The 27,125-nt window shown below is 44.9% G+C and overlaps 1 protein-coding gene across 1 annotated transcript in view; it reads right to left on the bottom strand.

Moving 5' to 3' along the window:
- Window positions 1-806: 806 nt before the first annotated feature.
- Window positions 807-27,125, bottom strand: part of MTPN (myotrophin) — a 42,650-nt gene continuing 16,331 nt past the window's right edge. Inside the window, exons 2-4 of the mRNA XM_044281232.1 lie at window positions 24,936-25,049; window positions 19,817-19,900; window positions 807-4,128 (exon numbers count right to left, since the gene is read on the bottom strand). Of these exons, the coding sequence (XP_044137167.1) occupies window positions 4,042-4,128; window positions 19,817-19,900; window positions 24,936-25,049 (285 nt within the window). The 3' untranslated portion in view covers window positions 807-4,041. The remainder of the gene's footprint in view (window positions 4,129-19,816; window positions 19,901-24,935; window positions 25,050-27,125) is intronic.

Raw genomic sequence — 27,125 nt, forward strand, 5'->3', positions numbered from 1 at the left:
TTTTTTATATTTATATTTTTGCGGTGCAGAGGCACGGACCAAAATCTCACGGAAGCGCTCCATAGTATTTCTATGGGCTTCCACTCCCGATCTTGGGGATCCATTTAAGTGCCAGTGCACTGGGAGTGTCAGGTCCTTCCAGTTCCCTCCACTGCAGAGCAAGCGTCTGCGCAGTCAAGTGGACAAGGTTTAGCCCAGTCGTGTGAATGTGGCTTAAGTGATTTAGCGTTTATCAGGGTCACGGTCAGCAGTTTAAGCATAAAACTGATGACAGATTTGGCTATATGAGGGGAAACAGGGCTCTTTGTGTCAAGAACATGGCCGCTATGAATCCTGCAAAGACTGGAGCTTACCCTCAGATACATTAAATAGTTGATGGATCCCACTAAAACAGGGATACTCAACCTGCAGCCCTCCAAGCGGTTGTAAAACTCCAACTCCCACCATGCCCTTATGTAGGCTGTCTGAGCATGCTGGAAGTTGTAGTTTTGCAACAGCTGGAGGGCCGCAAGTTGAGCAGCCCTGCACTAAAAGAATAGGGATCTGCTGACAAATGTATAGAGGCTCAATAAAAAGGGTTGGCTTTTAGCCTTCCAGCAAGAACCACTTTTATCCATCTGGCTGCTAACGCAGATCAGCCGTATTCATATCAGTGAGGCCGAGCTGCAGTACTAGACTACCACATGGGCAGTAGTGGCAACTTATGAATCCCAATTGAAATAAAATAAAAAATAAAAAAGACCTAACTCTTCTTAGTTGTTCAAAATTTCAAACAAGACAAACCTGCCATAAATAAGAAGCAGAAAGAGTTATTAACATTTATTGTACTTTTTTCCTTTGGAGTAAACTTCCAGGTGAAAGTAAAAGTTTTACAAACAGAATAAAAACAGAGAGAAAAGCGCCTGCAAAGATTTAAAAAGAAAACATAAGTTATTGAATTAAAGCACGCAAAGCAAAAAGAAGGGAAAAAAGAAAGCTCTAACTCTTGAATCCAGTCTCTTACTAGGATGCTTTTCATGGGGTCTGATTTATAAGGCCTCAGATATGAACGACCCTGGTGCTGGGTAAATCCAGCAACATGTTGATGATGGGCCCCAAGCATTCATAGGGGGTCCGCATGCACATAATACATTCATCACTTATAAGCAACATCCAATGAATGTCAGAAATAGAAGGAAAAAAAAACAAAAACAAAAAACATAAGAGTCATTCGCAGGGTAGGGAGGTAGCAGCCAAGTTTCTAGAGCTACAGAAAATAAGTGCCATTTAGAAGAGCAAATTTCCTCGGAGTGACGGGAATGGTCAAAAATATTGCTGGTTTTAGGGAAATCTGCGAAAGTCAATGACATGAACACAAATAGTTATTACTGCCACAGTTAATGGATTGTAAAAAGTGCTTCGGTGGAAAGGAGGCAGAGACGTTCCAAGGTATGGTCATTGGCTTCCGTAAAATTTGGCTGCTGAAACTTTAAAATCAATAGCAGCTCTGTTGAGTGTGTGTTAACATTGGGAAGTGGGGGGAAAAAAAACCTCAATTTAAAGGGGACTGGTCACCATTTACAAAAGGGTATACCACATTTTACAGAAGGGTATACCACATTTTTCAAGGAGGTCTAGAGAAGGAAACCTAAAGGCAAACGGAAAGAAAGACCCACTAATTCTACAGCACATAAATGAGAATTCAGCAGGTATCACAAGACCCTTCCCTGCCTTGACCTCATGCCCGCTTAATGTGCATAAACCAATCTGATTACAAGACCTGAGCACTCTACCAGGTTTACATCATATCAAAGAAAAAAGGTGACCGGTCCTCTTTAAAACATTTCTTGGCTTGTGATTGGCTGAGGATACTGCAACTGTGCCAACTAGGTTGCCTCTAATCTCCCTGTGCAACAGGTTCTCTGGGTGTTTTAAAAGGTCATAAATATGTAATCGTGGGAGTCCGACTACTGCCCCCTCCCCCAGATCAGCTGTTTAAAGACTCTGTTGGCACTTTGTAAGTGACCCAACCTCTTCTGAGGCCAGCGACATCACATTCATTGGTCACATGGCCTAGACGCAGCTCTGTCCCATTCAGGTAAATGGGGCTGAGGTGTAATACCAAGCACAGCCGCTGTTCAATGGATGAAGCTGTGGGGCCCCCCTGGAGCTCGTCTCCTGTTCAGACCCCAACCGACCAGTTATCGGTGGCTCATCAAAGATGGCTCATCAAAATTAAAACACCCGGAAAATCCCCTTAAAATAAACTTAAATTACTCTGGTAGGCAGGGCATAATGGGTACTGCCAGGACTAGGCGCTAGTTACCTAAAATGGAATTGATATTCCATAGCTTGCATAAAATGGTACATTCCATGAATTTTAAGGGTCATACAGGTGAAACTCGAAAAATTAGAATATCATGCAAAGTTCATTTATTTCAGTAATGCAACTTAAAATGTGAAACTAATATATGAGACTCATTACATGCAAAGCGAGATATTTGTTATAATTTGGATGATTATGGTTTACAGCTCATGAAACCCCAAAGTCACAATTATGAGGTCCCCTTTTCTCAGGGGGTATGGGTTAATTAGCTGACTAGAGTGTGACACGATGAGCCCAGAATATTGAACCTTTTCACAAAATTCTAATTTTCATGATGCATTAATGCAATTCCTTTTCATTTGCATTACTGAAATAAATGGACTTTTGCACGATGTTCTAATTTTTCTAGTTTTACCTGTATATCAAGAAACAGAAACGGTAAAGAAGTGCCACATTTTGCATCATTTATCCATAGTAAGATACTGTAAATTACTACAGTCCTAATGCATTTTCAGCCCTCCCAAACCACAAAAATACACTATGAAAAGCAGTTAACAAGCGTCACCGCTAAAGTTTTAATGCACATGATAATAGTAATATGTCAGTGTAAGCAAAGGGGGAAAATAATGGAAAAGAAGTACAAAGCTAAGGTTCATGAGTAAGAAGGAAATAGCTGTTTCAGCTATACCAAGTCACATCCAAAGTGGCAGTGTAAAAAAAAAAAAAAAAATTATATATATATTTTTTAACACCGCTACTGGGGTGTCGGTGCAGTTTATCTGCCCAATGTTGTCAGACAGCTTAGCACTCGCCATGATTTGATGTTTACTGCTCTGCTTACCATATGTGACTGGGATCTTTCGGATGTGACAGGAAGCTAAAATATGATGCGTTGGATGCGAATGGAGGATAAAAAGTGATGGTTTTGAGAATAAGAGGATAAAATGTAATGATTTGGATGTGACATGTGGGTAAAACGTGAAGCTCGATACACAATGAATAAAGAAAAGTTATGCCTCATTCACAGGTCAGTGTTTTCCATCAGTGATTTTCAGCCAAAACCAGGTGCAGCTCTAAACACAGAACAGGTGCAGATCTTTCCCTTTTAACTTCTGTCCGTGGAGGCTCCAGTCCTGGTTTTGGCTCACAATCACTGATGGAAAAGCACTGACGTGTGAATGAGGCTTTATTCAGCATTGGATGTGGATTTTAACTGTGATATGGTGGCAGATGGTTTATTATTTCCAGTACAATTTGTATTTTGCCCCATTTCACTCACATACCGGAACAAAATGCATAAACTGCCCAGCGGCATCGGGCATCAAACATGGCTTATGGCTTTGGGGAGGGTTGTTAATGATATCCTCTAAATATACAAAACCTCAAACTGCGCCGGGTGAAACTTTTTATTAAACATTATAGAACATGGTTCAAAGCCCATAACCTCATGGGCCCAGTGCACACAATCCATTTGGATGTGCAATTTATAATTGTACTATATTTAACCACAGATGACTGCCATGATGGGGCTGTGCCCAAACGCCCAACACCGCTTGCGACAGTGGTACATTCGCCAATCTTCGAAAAGCTAAGCATTGTGCGACTGCTGCTCTCGGTCATTAATTTGTGTCCTCAGATGGTTGAATTAATTGGCAGAAGAAAAAAAAATTAAAATAAGAGAACAGAAAAATAAGACAGAAGTGAGAGGCAAATGTCGCAGACAAGCTCCAGTCCCATCAATGAAGCAGTTCTTTAATAGACTGGTTGTCTGTGGATTCCAAGGCACTCAGTCCGTCGGGTCCTTTTACGTTCTTGTCAGCTCCCTGCGGAAACAAGAACAGAGAAAAGTGAATAAGACAGGCAGCGAGGACGACTGAGGCAGCCTTGTAAGGCTGCTTTCACACTAGCGTTCGGGTTTCCGTTCGTGAGCTCCGTTTGAAGGAGCTCACGAGCGGACCCGAACGCAGCCGTCCAGCCCTGATGCAGTCTGAATGGAGCGGATCCGCTCAGACTGCATCAGTCTGGCGGCGTTCAGCCTCCGCTCCGCTCGCCTCCGCACGGACAGGCGGACAGCTGAACGCTGCTTGCAGCGTTCGGGTGTCCGCCTGGCCGTGCGGAGGCGTGCGGATCCGTCCAGACTTACAATGTAAGTCAATGGGGACGGATCCGTTTGAAGATGCCACAATGTGGCTCAATCTTCAAGCGGATCCGTCCCCCATTGACTTTACATTGAAAGTCTGGACGGATCCGTCCCAGGCTATTTTCACACTTAGCTTTTTTTAGCTAATATAATGCAGACGGATCCGTTCTGAACGGAGCCTCCGTCTGCATTATTATGGGCGGATCCGTTCAGAACGGATCCGCCCGAACGCTAGTGTGAAAGTAGCCTAATCAGCACGGAAAAGGAAGCTTTAGCTGAAGTAGCAAGTTTAGAAAAAAGGGGAAATAAAACCCCCCCCCAAAAAAAAAAGCTACCTAAAACAATAATATTTACAGGGATATTTCTATAGAGGATAGGACATCATTTTCTGATGATGTTCCACCTCTGGGACCCACATCTCAGCCATAAGTCCCATCTTCTAATTTCAGCCCAGCTTCTTCCATAAACCCGCCGATCCAGAGTCTAGGTCGTCAAAGCAGGCAACCCCCTTTAAGCTTCCCTAGTGTTGGCTGTAGGAAACCAGGTTTTTAATGTCTATACAAGGAATCCTGAGCTCTGCATCAGAAACATAAAAGAGCTCCGACAGCCATGAAGATCCAGAAGGTGGACATAGCCTTTAAAATCTATATTATACAGGGGGGGGGGGGGGGGGGTTCCTACAGAAGCCCTTTATGATGTGTCATAAAACATACATCAGTGAGAGTGCGACCTCTGATTCTTAGGAGGAAATATTTTTGGTCCCTTGTGCCAACAAACACCAGGCTGGGCATGAGTGGCTGCTTTCCATTGAAATGAACGTCAAACCAATTTTATGAAGCTGCGACAATGAAACAAATATCATTTTATGGGACGGATGTATTTCCCCAACTCAATTTATACCTTTGAAGGGCATTTTTTATAATAGCTCCCGGTATTTTAAGTCAGCGCTCATTAACCATTTGTAATGCAACCATTGACGGCGGATTCGGGACTAAGCAGCTTTTTTTCAACGAGTAAACGCTGTATATTAGGAAAAAGAATAGAAGCTTGCACTGGGATTTGTTACACGCTCTCGCTGCTGTATACAATATCTGTAAATGAAGCCACATATTAGTTTTTTATGGAGTTACAGGAAATCTCTTTGAGCATAAAATAAAAAATATATATAATATTAAATAAAAACGGTGGTTAACACTGTTGCTATTTTCTGGTGCCTGCGCTGGGACCTGAGTGTTTTATTGCTTTTAAAGAACAGTAATTAGTTTCCGCAGTATTTTACACTGTGGTGGGAAATTGGTTTTGCGGTAGAGAGTTGTGTGTTCTCTTAGACCTCAAAAGGGTTTTGATTGTGCTCGTAGATCTAATGTCAGCTCTCGGATGTAACAAACAGGAAAGCACACAGTTCTGCTATGTACAGCTGCATATAGGCTGTGTGTTGGGTAAAACGTACATGGGCTTTGGGCTAAAGAGCCAGCAAGTCTGGTGCAAAAATGCAACAAAAAGGGAGGGGTTGTCGGCTTTGCAGCAGCAGCAGACAGACACTGGGTCTGAGGCAGCATGAAGTAGTAATCATTGAGTTAGGCTAGTTTCACACTGTCGGGGCGGGTGCTCTGCCTGTCGGCAGGGATAGGTTTAGGCACAGGGAAGGAGAGTCCCGACTGCGTACAGGAAAAGGTCATCACCTTAGAGTTTTGGTCCCACCTATAAAGATCCTGCATTTATTATCCGCATTTATTGTAACTATTATTATCTCTTATTTTTATTAGGGGTGTTATATTTTATTGTATATCACTAAAAGTTAGATTTTATCTTATTGAAAGTATAAAGGAAGGGTTTTCAAGGATTGTTGGCTAGTTTCACAATTGCGCTAATCTGTTCCGGTAGAGGAACAGCACTTGGCATAGCCGGATACTACCTTTCCCCACCGGAGCCCATTGACTATACTGGAACCTAGTGAGGATCCAGCCCGTTTCCTTCATTAGTGCCAGGATTTGACCAGACAAAAAACGCTGCTTGCAGCACTATTTGTTAGGCCGAGTCTTGGCACCAACGCGGGAAATACAGTGCTTCAGATGTTTACCGCTATGCTGGATTCAATAAACTCCAATAGGCTGTTCCTCTACCAGAACAGTTTAGCGCGAGTGTGAAACTAGTCTTACCGCTTCGTGTGATACACTGAATTACAAAGATTAAGTTACACTACATGATTAGCCTCACAAGGAATACACAAGCCAGCACAAGACTGTCGGTGCAGAATTCAAAATGAAGCTCCATGCAAGTGGACTTTAAAATAAGACCCAGTCTTTTAAAAAGTTACTATGTTGCTTTAAAAGGCAGGACATTGTACTGGCAGCCAGACGGTATGGCCAGTATACCAAGTTCCATGATGGCCTACCCAGGCACAGGAGAGGAAGGAGGCTGCACCCAACTGCGTCCGCATGCATGTCACAGGCAGTAAGGGAACTACAGATCTCTCTAGGGTGGTGGAGCAGGGATGACTGGTTGACAGTAGCATTATATCTAAAGAAAGCGGCTGGAAGAGTGGTTGTCACTCCCATAATGCTGCTATGCAATGAAAAGAAAAAGAAAGAGGGAAATAAAACCCTAAAAACAACTACATGTTTATCACACTACTCCTAGCAAGCGGTTTAAAAAGCAGCACAAAGCTGAAGGGCCTTCCACAAGATCTGAGCCAGATTTCGAGCCTCCTCATCTTGATCTTTAAAGGGAATCGACTCTTGGAATTTCTGAAGCTTTACCACTTTGTAAATAATTCGACAGGCAATTAATTACTTTTTTTTTTTTTTTTTTTTTTTTTTTTTTTACTCGAGGCTTTGAAGGGAGAAGAAAAACAACCAGAACGGGATTTCTATGCATTTGAAGGACATTGGTGATAAAACCACAGACAAGCTGAAGTAAGATTGACAGCGACACGTCCTGAACACCACGAGATTAATCGCAAAATCAAAAAAGGAAGAGCTGAAAGACATTAATTATTTCTTGAAATTCATTAGTTCATTCTGGGGAGGCTGCGGGGACGTCACTCACATTCCTGCCGCTTCTACCATGAATACAGAGCAACCATCTGTAAAGACGACCGTTAAATTGTCACCTCGATTCCCGCACCCCAAAATACCGGGAGATATAATCCCCCAGAAATATCCTCATGTGAGATTTTCAGATGACCTGTAGAAGACCTCCATTTAATGGAAGCCAAAAGAGGGTGTCACCAAGCTTTCCACAGACACCGAGCAGCTTTAGGCTGCTTTCACACTAGCGTTCGGGTTTCCGTTCGTGAGCTCCGTTTGAAGGAGCTCACGAGCGGACCCGAACGCAGCCGTCCAGCCCTGATGCAGTCTGAATGGAGGCGGATCCGCTCAGACTGCATCAGTCTGGCGGCGTTCAGCCTCCGCTCCGCTCGCCTCCGCACGGACAGGCGGACAGCTGAACGCTGCTTGCAGCGTTCGGGTGTCCGCCTGGCCGTGCGGAGGCGTGCGGATCCGTCCAGACTTACAATGTAAGTCAATGGGGACGGATCCGTTTGAAGATGCCACAATGTGGCTCAATCTTCAAGCGGATCCGTCCCCCATTGACTTTACATTGAAAGTCTGGACGGATCCGTCCCAGGCTATTTTCACACTTAGCTTTTTTTAGCTAATATAATGCAGACGGATCCGTTCTGAACGGAGCCTCCGTCTGCATTATTATGGGCGGATCCGTTCAGAACGGATCCGCCCGAACGCTAGTGTGAAAGTAGCCTTAGCGGCATAAGGCAGTGACAAGCACTCTGATTTTAGTCCGTAAAAAACTTTTTGTGAAACCTACACTTTATTACTAGGAGCATCACAGACGTCCCCAGAATTCACCAACTGCGGGATAACCCTGCCATTTAACCGCATTCTCAAAACCCAGTGTTGAGCCCCATTCACGCGACCGTATTTTTAGTCTGCATCTATTCTGCATTTTTACCGGATCAGATGCGGACCTATTCATTTCAATGAGGCTGCAGAAAATGCACACCATGTGGTGTCCGCATCCTTAAAGGGGTAGTCCTATCACAGACAATGGGGGCATCACTAGGATACGCCCCCATTATCTGATAGTGCGGATCCCAGCGGTGGGACCCGCACCTTACATCGAGAGCAGTAGCCGGAGGACCCCGGTTTTCCCAGAGTCCGGCCACCACCAAGCCCTCCCCCCCATAGAAGTGAGCGGCAGTGCACCACGCTTGCGCAGCCACCGCTCCCATTCATTTCTATGGGGCCGACAGACCTGCACCCATCAGACAATGGGGCCATACCCTAGCGATATGCCCCGATTGTCTGTGATAGGAAAACCCCTTTAAGCTTGCAAAAAAGATATAACGTCCTATTGTCCACTTTGCAGACAAGAATAGGCATTGTTACAATGGATCCGCAAAAAAAAAAAAAAAAAAAAGCGGCACCTGTATTTTTGGTGCTCCTCATTTTGCAGGCCGCAAAATACATACGGTCATTTGAATGTGCCCTAATCAAGAGAATGCTGTCAGATTTGTTGCATTAGCTGATGAAGGACATGCTTTACACCCCAAAGTTATAAATACACAGGTATTACTAAACCTGTTCACCATCTTTCCAGTGAAAGCGCAGCCGTGGTTTTCCATTTTACCTGATGCTTGTGTAGATGTCAGTCTGCACTGTAGTTCTAACATTCTATTTATAATCCATACTGTAGGATCTATAATGTGTGCCAATCATAATTTTAAAGTTGTGGTCAGTACTGCGACTTCTAGATGACAGTGTGGCCGACCCAATAGTCCACAAAGGCCAGGACTACCGAAACATCTACTGTTCCTTACTGCTCCTGTGTAACTGAAAAGCAGTTAGTGCGTAGCTTTTACCATGATGGCAAGAGGGTAGAACAAGCATCTGCTTGGAGAAAGGGGCTAATCAGCTGTAAGGCACTGGATAAATGAGGCAGATCTCCATCATCTTCCACCGCGCAGAAAGACACCGGAGTCCATCCCTCTAGTCAGGGACCACTTGTCACGTACTGATGACGGACATTAGGATGTGTCTCACGCTCCTGCTCTGTGCAGTCCTCTCCTTATCTGGCCGGCTGCAGCTCTCTGAGCCTCAACCTTCGTCATCTGCAAAGTACAAAGTAATATCTGCCAATCAGACGCCTTCCATGAAACGCCGATCAAGAAAAGCAGGACGCTCACCCCGCTCCGCCTGGCCACTGTCGCCTTCCTGGAAAGATGAACAGCTTCCCGTGCGTTGTGATCTTATCGCTTGCCCGCAGCATCTCCGAGCTAGACACGTCGTTTGTAATGTGCTGCTAGAATGAATAGGGCTAATGTATCGACCTGCACGTGGGGGTAGATGAAGAGACTTTATCCGGCTGTAACCTCTTAATGGCTGATCAATGGCTTTCCAATGTCCATCGTGCATCCAGCGTGACTGCACATATAACCTGGGCTCTGGATGTGGTGGGGGGAGGGGCGGGCTTTCCTTCAAGTACTTCTAACATTGTACCAAAGCACTCTAAAAATAGAGGTACACATATTCCTGCTCCTGTCATATGCTAATCAGCGCTTTGTAGTCAATGAGGTGGGATTTTGTAAAGTGATGTAGGTACACTGACTCCACCAGCAGAATAGTGAGTGCAGCTCTGCAGTATAATACAGGATGTAACCCAGGATCAGTACAGGATTAGTATTGTAATGAATGTACAGAGTGAATGCACCAGCAGAATAGTGAGTGCAGCTCAGGAGTATAATACAGGATGTAACTGAGGATCAGTACAGGATAAGTAATGTATGTACACAGTGACTCCACCAGCAGAATAGTGAGTGCTGCTCTGGAATCTAATACAAGATGTAACTCAGGACCAGTATAGGATAAGTAATGTATGTACACAGCGATTCCACCAGCAGAATAGTGAGTGCAGCTCTGGAGTATAATACAGGATGTAACTCAGGACCAGTATAGGATAAGTACTATAATGTATGTACACAGTGACTTCACCAGCAGAACAGTGAATGCAGCTCCAAATTAATACAGGATGTAACTGAGAATTAGTACAGATAAGTACTGTACGTATAAATTGACTACACCAGCAGAATAGCAAGCGCAGCTCTGGAGTCTAAAACAGGATGCTTTGCGGGATAAGTGCAAGATAAGCAATGTAATTACAAATATACTCAGATTTATTCTACAATAAAAGCTATCAAAAGGGTTGACATTCATTTTAATTGTTGAGGGGAAAACACCCAAAGCCATATTTTTTAGATATTTCATCCAATGTCACAGATGACTCTGGTCTCAGTGCACTTCATCAGTAATTAATGGCAAAGTCTGTTATTGCCGATCCCTTTCTAGCGGTGTTTGTTAGCAGAACTTAAAAGGGATCATTGGCAGGTGGTCAGCAGCTGTCCGGCTGCCATCTGTCAGCGATGCGATTCTGGCAGGAGCTTCAACCAGTTAACCTACAAAAAAAACTCTGTCAAACTAGACAGCTATGATTTCCACCTGTACGATTTCCAAAATAGACTAAAACAAACAGGTGGAAATAATGTATCAAAATATCAATTTACTATAAAATATATAGTATGGGGAAAAGACAGGATGGTATACAGTATACAGAAAAGCAAAGGGTCAAAGATACCCTAACATACACCTATCAACCTATGTATCAATCAGACACAGGATAGTGTAGCACTCAAGGAACGAGGGATAAAAGCACAGGGACAACTGATACTGCATAGCATAAAAATATCCACCACAAAAGGGTTGTATGCTGTCAAATGCAAGGTATCATACCATGGTGTCCATAGGCTCTCTCTCATCCCATAAAACATATGCGGCATGACTAATTATGATAAAAGGATCTATCAGTATCCTGAAAAATAATAATCACAGTGGTAGGCCTGAGAAATCTAGGACCCACTATGGATGTAATGGAAGTGCCAGGGGGATGCCAAGCTAGGCTAAACACAGGTCGTACCTGAAGACATGGTGACTGGAAGGATGTCAGACCCTAAGCGCGAGACCTCGACGCGCGTTTCACCTCAGCGGCTTCGTCAGGTGAAACCATTAGGCATATCATCCAATCCTACCTACCCGCAACAGCTGTAAGCAATATTATTTTAAAGTAAAAGTTGGAAGTAAAGCCTATGTCCACCTGCACAAATAATCCCATATACTACTGTCAGGAATAAGGAGTAATATTTACTGTCAGCCATGTCCTCACACCCACCATTTGCTGAAAGATAACAGAGATAGTGAACTCTACAGGAGGGCCCTGCTTCAAAGCCGCAGCCAGATAGCATAAAACTCCTAGCAGGCCATATTTGGTTACATTTCATACCTCTATTCAGACAGCACGGATCCTGCAGGAAAACCTTCCTGCAGGGGGTCTAAGCCATTCCCCAGTTTAATCAAATCTAGCAGACAGCATGGAACTGGCGATTTATAAGGAATTATGAATCTTCCGTCCATTCCAGGCATAATTCGGTTATCTTTTTGCGATCCTGGGGCAAAGCCAAACAACCACATGGTCCTGGCTTGATGCTAGGATGCCAGGGAGGGGAGATATACATAACTCCCCACAGAAACCACATAGCGGCACCATGTTTGGACTCTAGTTGTAGCCGGAACCCAGGCGGATCAATTGGGCCCGGAACCACCTCCCTATGACATTCTGGTCTGGAGCTATGAACCCTAAAGTGTTTTGTGGGTCATTTAATGCAGCCCAGAAGAGGGGGGAGTAGACCCTTCCCAGAGGAAGGGACGGCTATGGTTGAAAAGGGTTGTGCCAGCAAGCGGGCATGTCTGTTTCTGAAAGGGGGGTCACATCGTGCAAATGTGTTTGGAGAGACCTGGAAACCAGCTGACAACACTGCCCTCCATGTGAATACAGCAAAGGAACATTCATCTACCTGGTAACTGACCTGTGCTCTGTGTAATCCTGTTTGTACCATATCTGCATTTGTAACCTCAGACCACTGTATATATTCTTAGTGTATATTGTGTTATCTAGTGAGCCCTTAAGGTGATTAAATATATAATTTAATCTTGTGCTGTCTTGTATCTCAATCACGAATCCCCGCGTCAGTGTTTCGGCCTAGTTATAAGCTACCGCGGGTTGGTTTCTCACCCTATATAATCCCGTTAGCGGACCGGGCTTATATCAAACGAGAAGCAGGTGGCAGATTACCCGGGCAGAGATGGCGCTGTTTCACTGCGGCAGTGGGCTCTCAGCTTGTTGCCTCTCTGTGCCCGCGTGGACAGGAGGTGTCTGTGTAAACTGTACCAAGCCGATCTTACATGCTCCTCCAGGAGGGCGCAACGTCACGTCTTGGTAACCAGGGACCATACCGCGTCTCGTGAGCTTGACGTAGTTGTTGTCAAGCGGGTACGAGGGGTGGTATCCATCACAACCACCAATGCATCTAAAACTGGAACTGAAGAAACACTGCATCAGGTTTTAAAGGGAACCGGTCACCATGAAAACGCAGTCCAGTCTGCAGGCAGCATGTCATAGAGCAGGAGATGCTGAGAAAACTGAAATATGTGGGCAATGATTCAGTATAACTCGTACTTTATTCATTTAAATGTCTGTTCATTCTGAGGAGTCATGTGGGAGGTCCCTTCAGTGACTGACAGCGATCTGTGCATGCTCACAGTAACGCCTTAGACCCACCCACAGGACTCTGCTCAGCTCCTCCTGCTCTATAATATGCAGCCTGCAGACTTCACTGCATTCTCCTGGTGACAGCTTCTTTTTGGTTAAACATTTTCTACCCTTTAGTTCCTGCATGTCCTATACAGACCTAAACGTATTAGGAAATGGGACAGAATGAGCTAAAAAAAGGGAATAAAAATAATTAAAATGTAGTGATATCTGTAGGGAGATCCTTTGCTGCTCCAGCACCTACAGGGTCCTCGCTGGTCTCTACTTCTTGGCCCCGTTTTGACAGCAGGCATTTCCTGTGTCGCAGGGACCCTTTAGATGTGGGAATAGTGTGTGTGTGTTTTTATTTTTTTTTGAATTCTGTGCCTTTTCTAAAAAGTTTTCTCTCCCCATATACCTAGTTAATATAGTGTCAGATTGTCACCCAGCTTTCCACACACTCTGAATTACATAAACCTGCACTGTTCCACATAATTACATACCACTGCTTCGCCTGTGTCATAGCAGATCTGCGCATTATATTCATGAACCAGGAGGCTCAAGGTAATGTAAACAGATCAATCAGGAGAGAGAAGAACCGCACTTAATAAAATACGTATTTATCAGAACTCTATGCTACATCAGCGACTGCAATCTATTGCGGGAACGGTGCAGGACAACAGTGTTACACTGCACCCCTCCCTCTATGCTTTTATCCAAGCATAAAATAATAAGAAAATAGGAAGGACAGATGCCAGACCGCATACGGTAAGATCCTCGAATATGCTAAGCCACAAATTCCAGCAGAGCCATTTGGAAATTAAAGACATATCTCCCTGCCGCTCTGCTGCTAACTGGCAGAAGATGCTGGCACCCCGGACGCATTATCACTTGTAGGTTACAAAGGAGCAGAGAGAATTCTAACAAGGGTCATGTTGTGCTCCACTGGCCCGCTCAGAACAGCAGCCACGTATTAAAATGCACTGGATGTGTATAGGGGAAACCACACAGCCCTGATGCCGCGGTTATGCGCCAAGTAAACATTTAATTAGATGTGGAAGTGTGCGGCATACAAAGAATACAGAGGAGCAGCTTAAGAGGGGATATTGTGTCATAGCGGAGGAGACGAGCTCCTGGGTATTAGAAAATTTTAGGAATTTAATCAGAAATGGTTAAGGCGAGACTGTATGCAGCAGAAATTAATATAAACACCCAATTCTATAAAAGACAGCTGCGTAACAAAAAAAGGGAGGGTGCAACAGTGGCGCTATTCAAGTCAGATGCCCTGTTTGTGTCACGCTCCAACAGAAGCTAATGGTTTGGCACCATACCCGATCACTATGCAGTATAATTAAAGCGCTAACGGGCACGGGCCGGTACAGATGCCAATTATGAGTAGTTTTTATGTTAATTCTTTTCAAAGTAAAACATTTTTTTTACTTTGGATTTTTATTAATCTATACAGATTTCAATATTTTTTTGTCCCTATAGGGAACTTCCTGTAATGCTCTGATCCAGTGTGTAGCACACTACAATACTGCTGTACTAATATGTATAATGTTGGTCAATCTTGCATTAAAATGGTTATCCCTATAATGTACCCCCTATTGCATGGGCCCCTCATGTAGTTTATACTTACCCCGCTCCCCAGCACCTGCCCATCACGTGGATCAAAACATCAGGCAACGGGGGTGGGGTGCAGCTAATAGCAGGACACAATGGGGATGAGCCTCCCTAGCGTCAACAACGATGCTATGGAGGTTCGTCCCTGTCGTGGCCTGCTATTTGTTGCCTTAAACCCCCCCCCCCTTCTTCCCCGGGAAATTTGATCTGGGGAGACACAGAAGCACTTTGTTTCTTTTTCCTCATTTTAGCAATTGGTGGGGGTCTTTAAATCATACCCTCACCAATCAAGACTTCTTCTCACCCCACACCATACATTTACGCCACACACCAATGTAACTTTTTTGATAAAATTCAACCACCACTAGGGGGAGCTCACAGCATACAGAATAAAAAAATAAAATAAAAGATTCAACAGGTGCAGCAGAAATTAGTATGCAGTGGGCTCCCCTTAGTGCTGAATGCAGGCATGGGGTTCTAGCGCCTATAAGCTTATATTAAGAAATTAGTCGGCACATAATTTGACTTAGTTTACATTTAAAATTTAAAAATGTGGCCTTCAGCTGCCTGTGCAGATTAACTCTGTCCTCCTTAATAGGTAATATGACTGACAGAGTTCAGCTTCCTATGACGGCTCTAAGGCCTCTTTCACACGGGTGTTGCGTGTGAGGGCTGGATAGGATGCGGGTGCATTGCAGGAAAATGCACGATTTTTCTGTGCGAGTGCAAAGCATTTTAATCCGTTTTGTACGCGCGTGAGAAAAATCGGCATATTTGGTACCCAGACCAAGTTCAGGTTTGGGTTAGGTGTTGTGTAGATTATTATTTTTCCCTTATAACATGGTTATAAAAGGGAAAATAATAGCATTCTTAATACAGAATACTAAGTAAAATGGTGATTGAGGGGTTAAAAAATATAAAATATTAGACTCACCTTAACCACTTGTTCGCGCAGCCCGGCTTCTCATCTTTCTTCTTTGATGAGCTGGTAGAAAAAGGACCTGTGGTGACATCACTAAGCTCATCACATGTTCCATCACCATGGTGATGGATCATGTGATGAGCGCAGTGACGTCACCAAAAGGTCCTTTTCCTCAAAGAAGAAGAAAGAAGAGAAGCCAGGCTGCGCGAACAAGTGGATTAGGGGGAGTTTCATTTTTTATATTTTTTTAACCCCTTCATCACTATTTGGCCTCATGCACACGACAGTTTTTTTTCACGGCCCGCAAAAACGGGGTCCGTGACCGTTTTTTCGTCCGTGGGTCTTCCTTGATTTTTGGAGGATCCACGGACATGAAAAAAAAGTCGTTTTGGCGTCCGCCTGGCCGTGCGGAGCCAAACGGATCCGTCCTGAATTACAATGCAAGTCAATGGGGACGGATCCGTTTGACGTTGACACAATATGGTGCAATTGCAAACGGATCCGTCCTCATTGACTTTCAATGTAAAGTCAGGAGTCCCTTCACTTTCACACTTGTGTTCATAATGCAGACGGTGGCTCCGTTCAGAGCGGATCCGTCTGCATTATATTGTTAAAACATTTCTAAAGTGTGAAAATAGCCTCAGACGGATCCGTCCAGACTTTACATTGAAAGTCAATGGGGGACGGATCCGTTTGAAAATTGAGCCACAGTGCGTCATCTTCAAACGGATCCGTCCCCATTGACTTACATTATAAGTCTGGACGGATCCATGTTCACCATGGGAACTCCTCTATGTTAGAATATACTGTCGGATATGAGCTACATCGTGAAACTCATCTCCGACAGTATATTCTAACACAGAGGCGTTCCCATGGTGATGGGGACGCTTCAGGTTAGAATACACTGAAAAACTGTGTACATGACTGCCCCCTGCTGCCTGGCAGCACCCGATCTCTTACAGGGGGCCGTGATCAGCACAATTAACTCCTCAGGTGCCGCACTGTAAGAGATCAGGGCTGCCAGGCAGCTGGGGGCAGCCCCCCCCCCCTCCCCAGTTTGAATATCGTTGGTGGCACAGTGTGCGCCCACCATCGCCCCCCCCCCTTCCTCCCTCTATAGTTAAAAATCGTTGGTGGCACAGTGTGCGCCCACCATCGCCCCCCCCCCCTTCCTCCCTGTATAGTTAAAAATCGTTGGTGGCACAGTGTGCGCCCACCATCGGCCCCCCCTCTCCCTATAGTAGTAACAACCATTGGTGGCAGTGTGCGGCCTCCCATTTCCCCCCCCCCCCCCCCAATCATTGGTGGCAGCGGAGTTCCGATCGGAGTCCCAGTTTAATCGCTGGGGCTCCGATCGGTAACCATGGCAACCAGGAAGCTACTGCATCCCTGGTTGCCATGGTTACTTAGCAATAGTACAATTGTAGAAGATTCATACTTACCTGCTTGCTGCTGCGATGTCTGTGACCGGCCGGGAGCTCCACCTACTGGTAAGTGAAAGGTCTGTGCGGCGCATTGCTAAAGAACTGTCACTTACCAGTAGGAGGAGCTCCCGGCCGGTCACAGACATCGCAGCAGCAAGCAGGTAAGTATGAATCTTCTACTGTGGTGGGGGGGGGAAATGGGAGGCCGCACACTGCCACCAATAGAGGGAGGAAGGGGGGGGCGATGGATGGCGCACACTGTGCCACCAACGATTTTTAACTATAGAGGGAGGAAGGGGGGGGGGGGGGGGGGCGATGGTGGGTGCACACTGTGCCACCAACGATTTTTAAGGGGATGGTGGGCGCACACTGTGCCACCAACGATATTCAAACTGGGGAGGGGGGGGGGGGGGGGGGTCTGCCCCCTGCTGCCGGGCAGCCCTGATCTCTTACAGGGGAATATGATAGTACAATTAACCCCTTTAGGTGCCGCACCTGAAGGGGTTAATTGTGCTATCATATCCCCCTGTAAGAGATCGGGTGCTGCCAGGCAGCAGGGGGCAGTCTTGTACAAAGTTTGCAGTGTATTCTAACTAGAAGCGTCCCCATCACCATGGGAACGCTTCTGTGTTAGAATATACTGTCGGAAATGAGTTTTCACGAAGTGAAAACTTAGATCAGAGAAAGCTTTTATGCAGACGGATCTTCGGATCCGTCTGTATGAAGGCAACCTACGGCCACGGATCACGGATACGGATGCCAATCTTGTGTGCATCCGTGTTCTTTCACGGACCCATTGACTTGAATGGGTCCGTGAACCGTTGTCCGTCAAAAAAATAGGACAGGTCATATTTTTTTGACGGACAGGATACACGGATCACGGCCTCGGCTGCAAAACGGTGCATTTTCCGATTTTTCCACGGACCCATTGAAAGTCAATGGGTCCGCGAAAAAAAAACGGAAAACGGCACAACGGCCACGGATGCACACAACGGTCGTGTGCATGAGGCCTTTTACTAAGCATTTTGCATTAAGAATGCTATTATTTTTCCTTATAACCATCCATGTTATAAGGGAAAATAATAAAATCTACCTAACCCAAACCCGAACTTCTGTGAAGAAGTCCGGGTTCGGGTACCAAAGTGGCAGATTTTTCTCACACGCTTGTAAAACGCATTAAAAAGCTTTGCACTTGCGCGAAAAAAAAACACGCATTTTTCCGCGACCACACATGGCCGGCACTTTAATAGAAATGCCTTTTCTTGTCCGTGTCAGCGGACAAGAATAGGACATGTTCTATTTAATGCCGAACGGAAGGGCGGATGTTTTCCAGCCCCATTAAAAATGAATGGGTCTGGATCCGTTCCAAATTTGCGGAACGGATCCGGATCTATTTTGCGGACGTGTGAATAGACCCTAAATGTCTGGACCTTGGAACTAATGCTGCACAGAGGAGACGTCTCAGAAGAAACTTAGATTGGATTTGACGAAGAAGTTGAATCCACTTGCAGCATGTGAAATGAAAAACGAACCGGGTGGGAATGTGAACAGTTTTGGGTCCTTGGGTCCAAAGAGAAACATAAAATAAAAAACTCTAAAAAGGTGGGTTCACAAGTAGTGAGTCTAAAGTGGATCAGAAAGAAAAACCACCAGTGCCAAAACCAACCGCCGGGGCATGACTTCTGGGATTACAGCAGGTACTCTCCTCCTTTCAACGCTGCATTGAAGGCTGAAAGCTGCAGGTAAAACCTGAGTACAGCGCTCAGCTATCTCTGGAAATCCCATAAACTAAAGGAGCAGATGAATGCATGCCCAATTGGCTCATCTCGGGGGGTTCCATAGGGTATGGGTCCCGTTCTCATTCTATTAGTTATCCCCTAACTTCACATAACAGGAATACCCCCTTTAAGGTCCCTTTCATGCGGGTGTAATTTCCGCGCGGGTGCAATGCGTGACATGAACGCATTGCACCCGCACTGAATCCCGACCCATTCATTTCTATGGGGCTGTGCATTTTTTCACACATCACTTGTGCGTTGCGTGAAAATCGCAGCATGTTCTATATTGTGCGTTTTCCACACAACGCAGGCCCCATAGAAGTGACTGGGGCTGCGTGAAAGTTGCAAGCATCTGCAAGCTAGTGCGGATGCGGTGCGATTTTCACGCACGTTAGCTAGGAGACCCGATCATTTTATTATTTTCCCTTATAACATGGTTATATAGCGCTGGAGGGGTTAAAAATAATAATTTAACTCACCTTAAGCCACTTGCTCGCGCAGCCGGCATCTCTCCTGTCTCTCTCTTTGCTGATTGCAGCCATCATCACATGATCCATCATCACATGATGGACCATGTGATGACTGGAGTGATGTCACCACAGGTCCTTTGACTGCAATCAGAAAAGAAAGAGATGCCGGCTGCGCGAGCAAGTGGATTAAGGAGAGTTAAAAAAAATGTTTTAACCTCTCCAGCCCTATTGTACTATGCATTCTGTATTCAGAATGCTATTATTTTCCCTTATAACCATGTTATAAGGGAAAATAATACAATCTACAGAACACCGATTCTGTGAAGAAGTTCGGGTTTGGGTACCAAACATGCAGATTTGTCTCACGCGCGTGCAAACCGCATTACAATGTTTTGCACTTGCGCGGAAAAATCGCGCATGTTCCCGCAACGCACCCGCAACGCCCGTGTGAAACCAGCCTAACAGTTACATCATCAGCAAACACTGTAGAAATTCTCACCCTCTCCAGAAGCAGCTTGACTGTTTTTAAGTGACCTTCATAGCAGGCGGACAGAAGAGGGGTGATGCCGTGTTTATCTGCAGCCTACATAGAAAAAAACAAAACAAAGACAAAACATTAGTTTTCCCAATCATTTCAGATGTTTTGCCTAGGCTTCTGGTACTTCCTTAATGAGGACCACTGTGATTAAACACGGGCGTCTCCCCAGCCATGTACTGATGCTATTGATCAGTATACAGGGCAGCAAGAGATAAGGGGGAGCGTATCTGTAAAGTAGAGATATCACATCTCCTAAACATGCCCGGTATTAATACTGTAATCTCAGAACCGGTTAAAGGTCCTCTTTAAGGCACTTTTACACAGACGAGGCGCAGGACAATAGTCGGGGATGAGCGTTCATACAAAAGCCCCTGTAAATATATAGCTGATAGTCTGATGAACAAGCAAACGCAGGCAACAGTTTTTGATGGACTTATGCTGGGAAGCAGCCAGATCCATTTAATTAACAAGCACAAACGATGATCTACCGAGACTTTTTGCTCGTTATTGTTATTTTCTTGCGTCTAGAGCACTTGCATTGCTAACGCATGGTGGATATCTGATTAGACGAGGGGATGTGGCGGTGGCTAATGATAATCTTTCAGTCACCTAGACGGGAGAACGATCGATTTATCGCTCATCATTTCATCGCTGCAAGCCATTACATGTGACAATAATTTCAGTCTTATGCTGGCACTTTCTACAGGATTAGTAAATCTTCCCATCAACCTATCCATAGCCGATTCAGATTGCGGGAGATTAACCCCCGTGTTCTCTGCAGGATTTCTGGAACATACAGAAAACCCTGCAGACCGACAGAATGGGGAATTATCATTTATCTCTAGGTGTAGTGTTCCGTCCATTTATACCGAGAGAATATGCCGCAGGAGCCATCAGATTATGTGGACATGCGACCCCATGTCACACGCCCCAAAAATCAGGTTATAGACATGCCTGTGAGATACAGGCGACCAAAAATTAGATGAGGCCCGTTTTTATAAAAATCACTTAAGGGATTGTCCAGTTTCAGGATGAAGCCAGACAACCCCTGGGATCTGCCTGCAATAAAGAACTGGTAAGTACTTACCTAAGAGATCCCACACGACCACTTTGGTTCTCTCCACTGCAGAGTTGGTGGCAATCACTTGACTCAACGGTGCACCCGATGAGGACAGCGATTGGCTGCAGTTGTCATGTGTTGTTGACATGATGCCACTGCTGTAGAACCAGAGTTCTGGTGTGGGATCTATCAGGAAAGTACTTACCAGTTCTTTATTCTAGGCAGATCCTTAGGGTTGTCCAGCTTCCTCCTGAAACTGGACGACCCCTTTAAGCAGTCCCCATACTTTAAAGTATAACTGTCATATTTTTTTTTTTTGGGAGTATTGGATTGTGGGGATTACTATCACCTTGGTGGCCCTATTTAAACTTTTCACTGTGTATTCAATTACCCCTTAATTCCAGTTTTGTTCCCTGTACTGCCTACTTTTACCTATGCTTAAAATAGGGTTGCTAGGCATGGTCCGGAGGACGCTGCGTGGAAGGTCAGATTACTGACAGCCAGGGACTGTAAGTAAATGATTAAAGCCAGGTCCTCCCCAGCAGCTGATAACAGGGCCTGGGCTGTGTGCACTTCTCCCTGTCCCTGCGCTTGGCAGACGCTCCCTCACTCAGCAGACTTGGAGAATGCAGAGTTGAACCAGCGCAGACCAGGGAAGGGAGATCTGCCGTCTGCTCAGTGTATAAATGAAAGCAATATGTTGTAAGAGGACCCCTTTGTGCTGCAGGAGATTAACCCTTTAGGGGGAGGGCTCTGGTTACTGACACTTTTGGGGGGCTATTGTTACTGGCTAGTGAGGGCAGGTGGGATTAGCCTCAGGGTGAGGGCAGTGGCGGCCATCTTAACTGAATAGTGAAATTGCAGTTTTATGCAGACTGGTTGCTAAGGGCTGAATCTTATTAAATATGGGGTAAGTCAGTCTAATCGTAACTGATTCTGGAATATCATGTTATTAGTAACTACATATATGAATATTGAAATTAGGGTCTAAGTGTGACAGTTATCCTTTAAATACAGAGATGCAACAAGGAAAACAACCTGTGATAAGCCATAATTACCCCGCACTGATGTGAACTGGTAATTTATTTTACTCACTGATATAGCGCTGACATATTCTGCAGCACTTTGCAGACATTATCATAATTTGCAGTGCCTGATAAATTTTACCAATCAGTTCTTGAAATGTTTGTGAACCAAGGAAAAAAGGTCAAGCTTTTGCCTCAACAACACGTGAAAAAGCTGTGCTGACAGGACTTTATAGGAACCTACCTTGGAAGATCACAGGTCTATGGGTCTGAAGGTTGCACTAAAGACCTCTAGGTTCTGAAGAATACTGCCCGACAGGTATTTCGCCCCTTAATGCCCGACAAAATGCATGAGAAGCAGCGGCATAAGGCAGGCTGGGAAGCAGATGGACGGCAGACGGCCAGCTTAAAAGATGCTCACGGGTTCCAGGATCTCCAACAAGCCCTCAAAGGCATTGTGACTAGGGTTGAGCGAACCCGAACTCGTAAAGTTCGGGTTCGTACCGAACTTTACGGTGTTCGGCACCTGAACATTTCCGTAAAAGTTCAGGTTCGGGTAATATTAATATACCATCGGATCGGAGTTTTCTCCAATCCGATGGTATATTTTAACTTCAAGCGTCCCCATCACCATGGGAACGCCCTTTATGTTAGAATATACCATCGGATTTGAGTTAGATCGTGAAAACTCAGATCCGAAAGTATATTCTAACACAGAGACGTTCCCATAGTAATGTTATCGCTTCAAGTTAGAATATACTGAGAACTGTGGAAATAACGGCCCCACTGCAGTCCTGGCTGCCATGGTTATTTAGCCCTTTTAGCAGCATTATACTTACATGCGCTGTCTGTGGCCGGCCGGTGCTCCTCCTACTGGCAAGTGAAAGGTCTGTGCAGCGCATTGCTTATAGCACAGACCTGTCACTTACCAGTAGGAGGAGCGCCGGCAGGCCACTGACAGCGCACGTAAGTATAATGCTGCTAAGAATGCTAAGTAACCATGGCAGTCAGGACTGCAGTAGTAACCGATGATAGCCGCACTGGACACCAATGATTTTAATGGGGGGGGGGCGCACTAACCACCAATGATTTTAATACTAAGGAGGGAGGGGGGGGGGGGCTGCACTGGCCACCAATGATTTTAATACTGGGGAGGGAGGGGGGGTCTAGCCCCTGCTGCCTGGCAGCATCGTGAAAACTCAGATCTGAAAAAGCTAATATTATTTTCCGTTATAACGGAAAATAAAGTGAAGTTCGGGTCCCCCATGACTTCAATGGGGTTCAAGTTCGGATCAAGTTCAGGTCCCAAACCCGAACTTTTTTTTTTAAAGTTCGGCCGAACTCCCCGAACATCTAGGTGTTCGCTCAACTGTAATTGTGACTTCTCAAGTTTGTGGGCCTTCTAATCTGAGGATGCGGCTCATTCACAGAAATTAACACGTCTGATTCTACCATGTTTAGTACAGTTTTTTGCACTATAGAAATATAAGCTAGATAATAAAAAATATAAAAATAAAAGTGCCAATACACATTTCAGGAGCTTTCATCTGCAACAAACATATGGGGGATATGCTGTAAGAAGAGCCATAGCTTTCATCTTCCTCACTGAAAGCAGAAATTTTAGGGAGGGGTGAAGATTTATGTTGCAGCAAGCTGCCGCAGTGCCCAAGCAATCCCCCATTTCTTCTCCTGCTCTACCATGGATACCTTTTGGGGCATATAGAAAATATTTTTTTATCCTACAATGGAACCTTTTTTTGCTGCTAAACCACCACCATTTGCTTTTACTGTGACTTGCTTTCAAGAAGTGTTCTTATATGCAATACTAGAGGCTGTATTACGTAAAATACGCAGTGCAATCGCAATGTAAATTACCTTGAAAAAGTCAGGAAGGTGGAGCTGCTCTGCAGAGCAAACACAGGGACCAGGCCCTAAACACAACCAATCTGGCTTAACTGATGTCTTTATGCATGCGCCGTTGTCTTCTAGTACCAGCGCATGCACACTCAAGCTGGGTGTACTTGCACCGACTTCAAAGGTGCACTGCACTGCACATGCCTTGAAGACACCAGCCTGTTAATAAATGACTCCCAGTGCAAACACACCCAGCTTTACTGCACTTCCAGAACTAGAAGGCAATGGCACATGCGCAGGATTTAGAACAGGTAAGCCAGACACTTTGGGGGTCATTTACTAACCGATATACACCAGCTTTCTGGCGTACATCTTTAGCAGATTTTACCGCAACCTGCGACTTTTCCCCACTCACGCCAGGCCCTCCCAAAAAAGGAGGGGGGGGGGGCCAGGTTGAGGAAAGGGGCGGGGTGGCAGGCCCATCTCATTTATCATTTTCTATGCTGGCGTAGATTTAGACCGGTGGTCGAGGCCTCTACATAACTTCGGCAGATCCACCGCTAGCAAAGGGGTTATTGAGACCAGCGTCTAAAAGCAAACGGGAGTTCAGCAACAAAAAAACTGAAAGCTTGGCTTTAAAGGGCATGTCAAGAGATTTGTACCTATGACACTGGCTGACCTGTTCCATGTGCTCTTGGCAGCTGAAGGCATCTGTGTTGGTCCCATGTTCATATGTGTTACACCTAGAGGCTCAGCTCTCTCTGCACTTTGATTTACAGGGCAAGACAAGATCACATTTACACTGCCTGGTCCTGTCAAAGTGCACAGGACGCAGCAGTTGAGAGAGCAGATCATCTAGGTGTAACAGTAACGCCCCCGTTGCCCCTAGAGGCTCATTTGCATATTGTAAAACATTATTTCTCTCAGTAATGCGGGCACATATGAACATGGAACCAACACAGATGCCCTCAGCTGCCAAGCGCACATACAACAGGTTAGCCAGATTCATAGGTACAAATCTGCTGACAGAGGCCCTTTAAGTGTTCTCAGTTTATTATTTTTTGCACCCCCTATAACATTTTTTGCACCCCCTTTGTTAAAAAAATAAAAATAAAAAATGGATCACATAAGCAGCACCTACATTTATATCGGCTCCTTTTGCCAAGAGATATTCCAAGATTTCGTCTTGTCCACAGTCAGCTGCATAATGTAGAGGCTTTCGTCCACCCTCCAGCATCCGGTTGACATCCACACCCTGTGCAAAAAATAAACTGAAATTTAGAAATCCGTTCCGGCATCGTACCTTCCCCATTATAAAGATTTGCATTGCATAGGAGTCAGTTGTTTGTGCAGTTCTCACCTTGGGTCCACACACAAAAAAGGGCACATACCCGTTTACAAGACAGGGCGAGCGGCTGCGTGAGAAGAGATAGACACAAAGCAATGCAAATATGAATACTGTAAATGTTACGGTATTTCTTGTAAAGTGCTGCGATGGAATCTCCTTCCGGAGACCGAGCTCAATTCAGGATAGTCTTCAGCGTAGACCCTGGAGTTACTTTTGGACAGCAGTAATATATTCCCTACTCCTGGTTTACTACATCCTCAGGTCACAGCCTTAGCTGCAAGATCAAGAGCAAATAGTTATATCTATATCCAGGGCGTCTGCTCTCGTCCAGCTTCCCCAGAGCAAAATAATTGGAGGTACATTGCTCCACGGTACTGCTGAGCATCAAGACAGAATTACTGTCTTTTGCCATTAAATGTGGCCACCCAACTTTCCCAGAAACAGGACAAACTGACATTTTTAACGTGAGCTTTCGCCCTTTAGCCCCACATTGTGTGCTTATATTTTTATAGCAGCTGGAGCTTGGATTCCCAATGACAAAGCCCCAAATTCTCCCGGTATAGGCTCCGGTATCTTCATATTTTCGGCTCAACTGGGTGGAGCCTGCCGGCCTCTCCTTCTCCCAGGCTGGAGTGCTGGCCAATCGCAGCGCTGAGATCATAGCCTGAGAGGGGAAAAAAAAAAAAACAGTGCTCCAGCCTGGGAGAAGGAGACGCCGGCAGGCTCCACCCAGTTGAGCCGAAAATCTGGAGATACCGGAGCCTATATCGGGAGAACGGAGCGGCGCCCAGGTATAACAGTAAGTGCAGGGAGATCCCTGGGCGCTGCTCTCCATGTCTGTATAGTTAGTCTAGATTTTCTATTGTAGTTAAAAGGTCCTCTTTAAAAATGTTGAATGCCAAGCAAAATCTGTTATGTAATCACTGATGCTGCAATAGTTTCTCATTTGCTTGTGACCCAATCCGCTCTGTTACCAGCACAGAGGGGGCAAATGGATAGGAAAAAAAGTGTCTTAGTTTAAAGGGAATGCGTCATCAGAAAATGACTCGCTGTTTAAATAACTTGTTATAAATAATTTTTGATATTTTTAATTTTCCATTTCACTTTTTAGATTTAACTAAAACCAAAAATCCTGCAGTTTTCACACTGGCCGCCATGTCTAATTATCGGTGTCACTTCTTGGTCTGTACAGATCACTTTACTGCAGTTATCTGCTCATCCTGCCTGTAATTATAATATATCACCTCTATGTATAGATAAGACAGGATCCACCAATCACAATAGGTGATTGTCAGAGCTTATCTATGCTTTCCTTGTACAATGACCTCTGCACAGGGCACAGAACATGCCTAATAGACTCTCCCATAGAAGTCAATGAGGTCCCCTCCTGGCCACTGTGTTTATGGACCATGGAGCTGCCGTAAAGCAATTTCCTTAATGCAGTTAAGAACAGCTCAGGCAACATGGCCGCCCCCATAATCATGTACAGGAAATAGAATAAAAACAAACAAAAAAAAGTGTCGCTATATCTGGTTTTAACTGGAAGATAACAATTTTGGTGACACATTTACTTTAATACAGCTTTAAGGCTCATGAACATGACCGTATGTATTCTGTGGTCCGCAAAAGTAACAATGCCTGTTCTATTTTTTTTGCAGAACGGACATTTGGAAACTGAATGCACACAGTCATTTTTATTTTTACGGACCCATTGAAGTTAATGGTTCTGCATACAGACCTGTGTGCATGAGCCTTTAGAGTCTGATAACCAGGCATCTATCAGTCTGTGAAGGTTCTCATTTATCCAGGTCATGGTATATCTGTAAAGAATAAAGTCCAGTTGCCTTGATTTATTCTTTACAGATACAGGCATCTATCAGGTCCACCGATGCCACATTCTGTTCTGTCTTTGCCTATAACATACAACTCGGAAATTTCATGTTGAGTAAATGAAAACATTTTTTGCCAACGCATCACAAACTG

This window comes from Bufo gargarizans, chromosome 2 (genome assembly GCF_014858855.1).
Source record: "Bufo gargarizans isolate SCDJY-AF-19 chromosome 2, ASM1485885v1, whole genome shotgun sequence".
Lineage (NCBI taxonomy): Eukaryota > Metazoa > Chordata > Amphibia > Anura > Bufonidae > Bufo > Bufo gargarizans.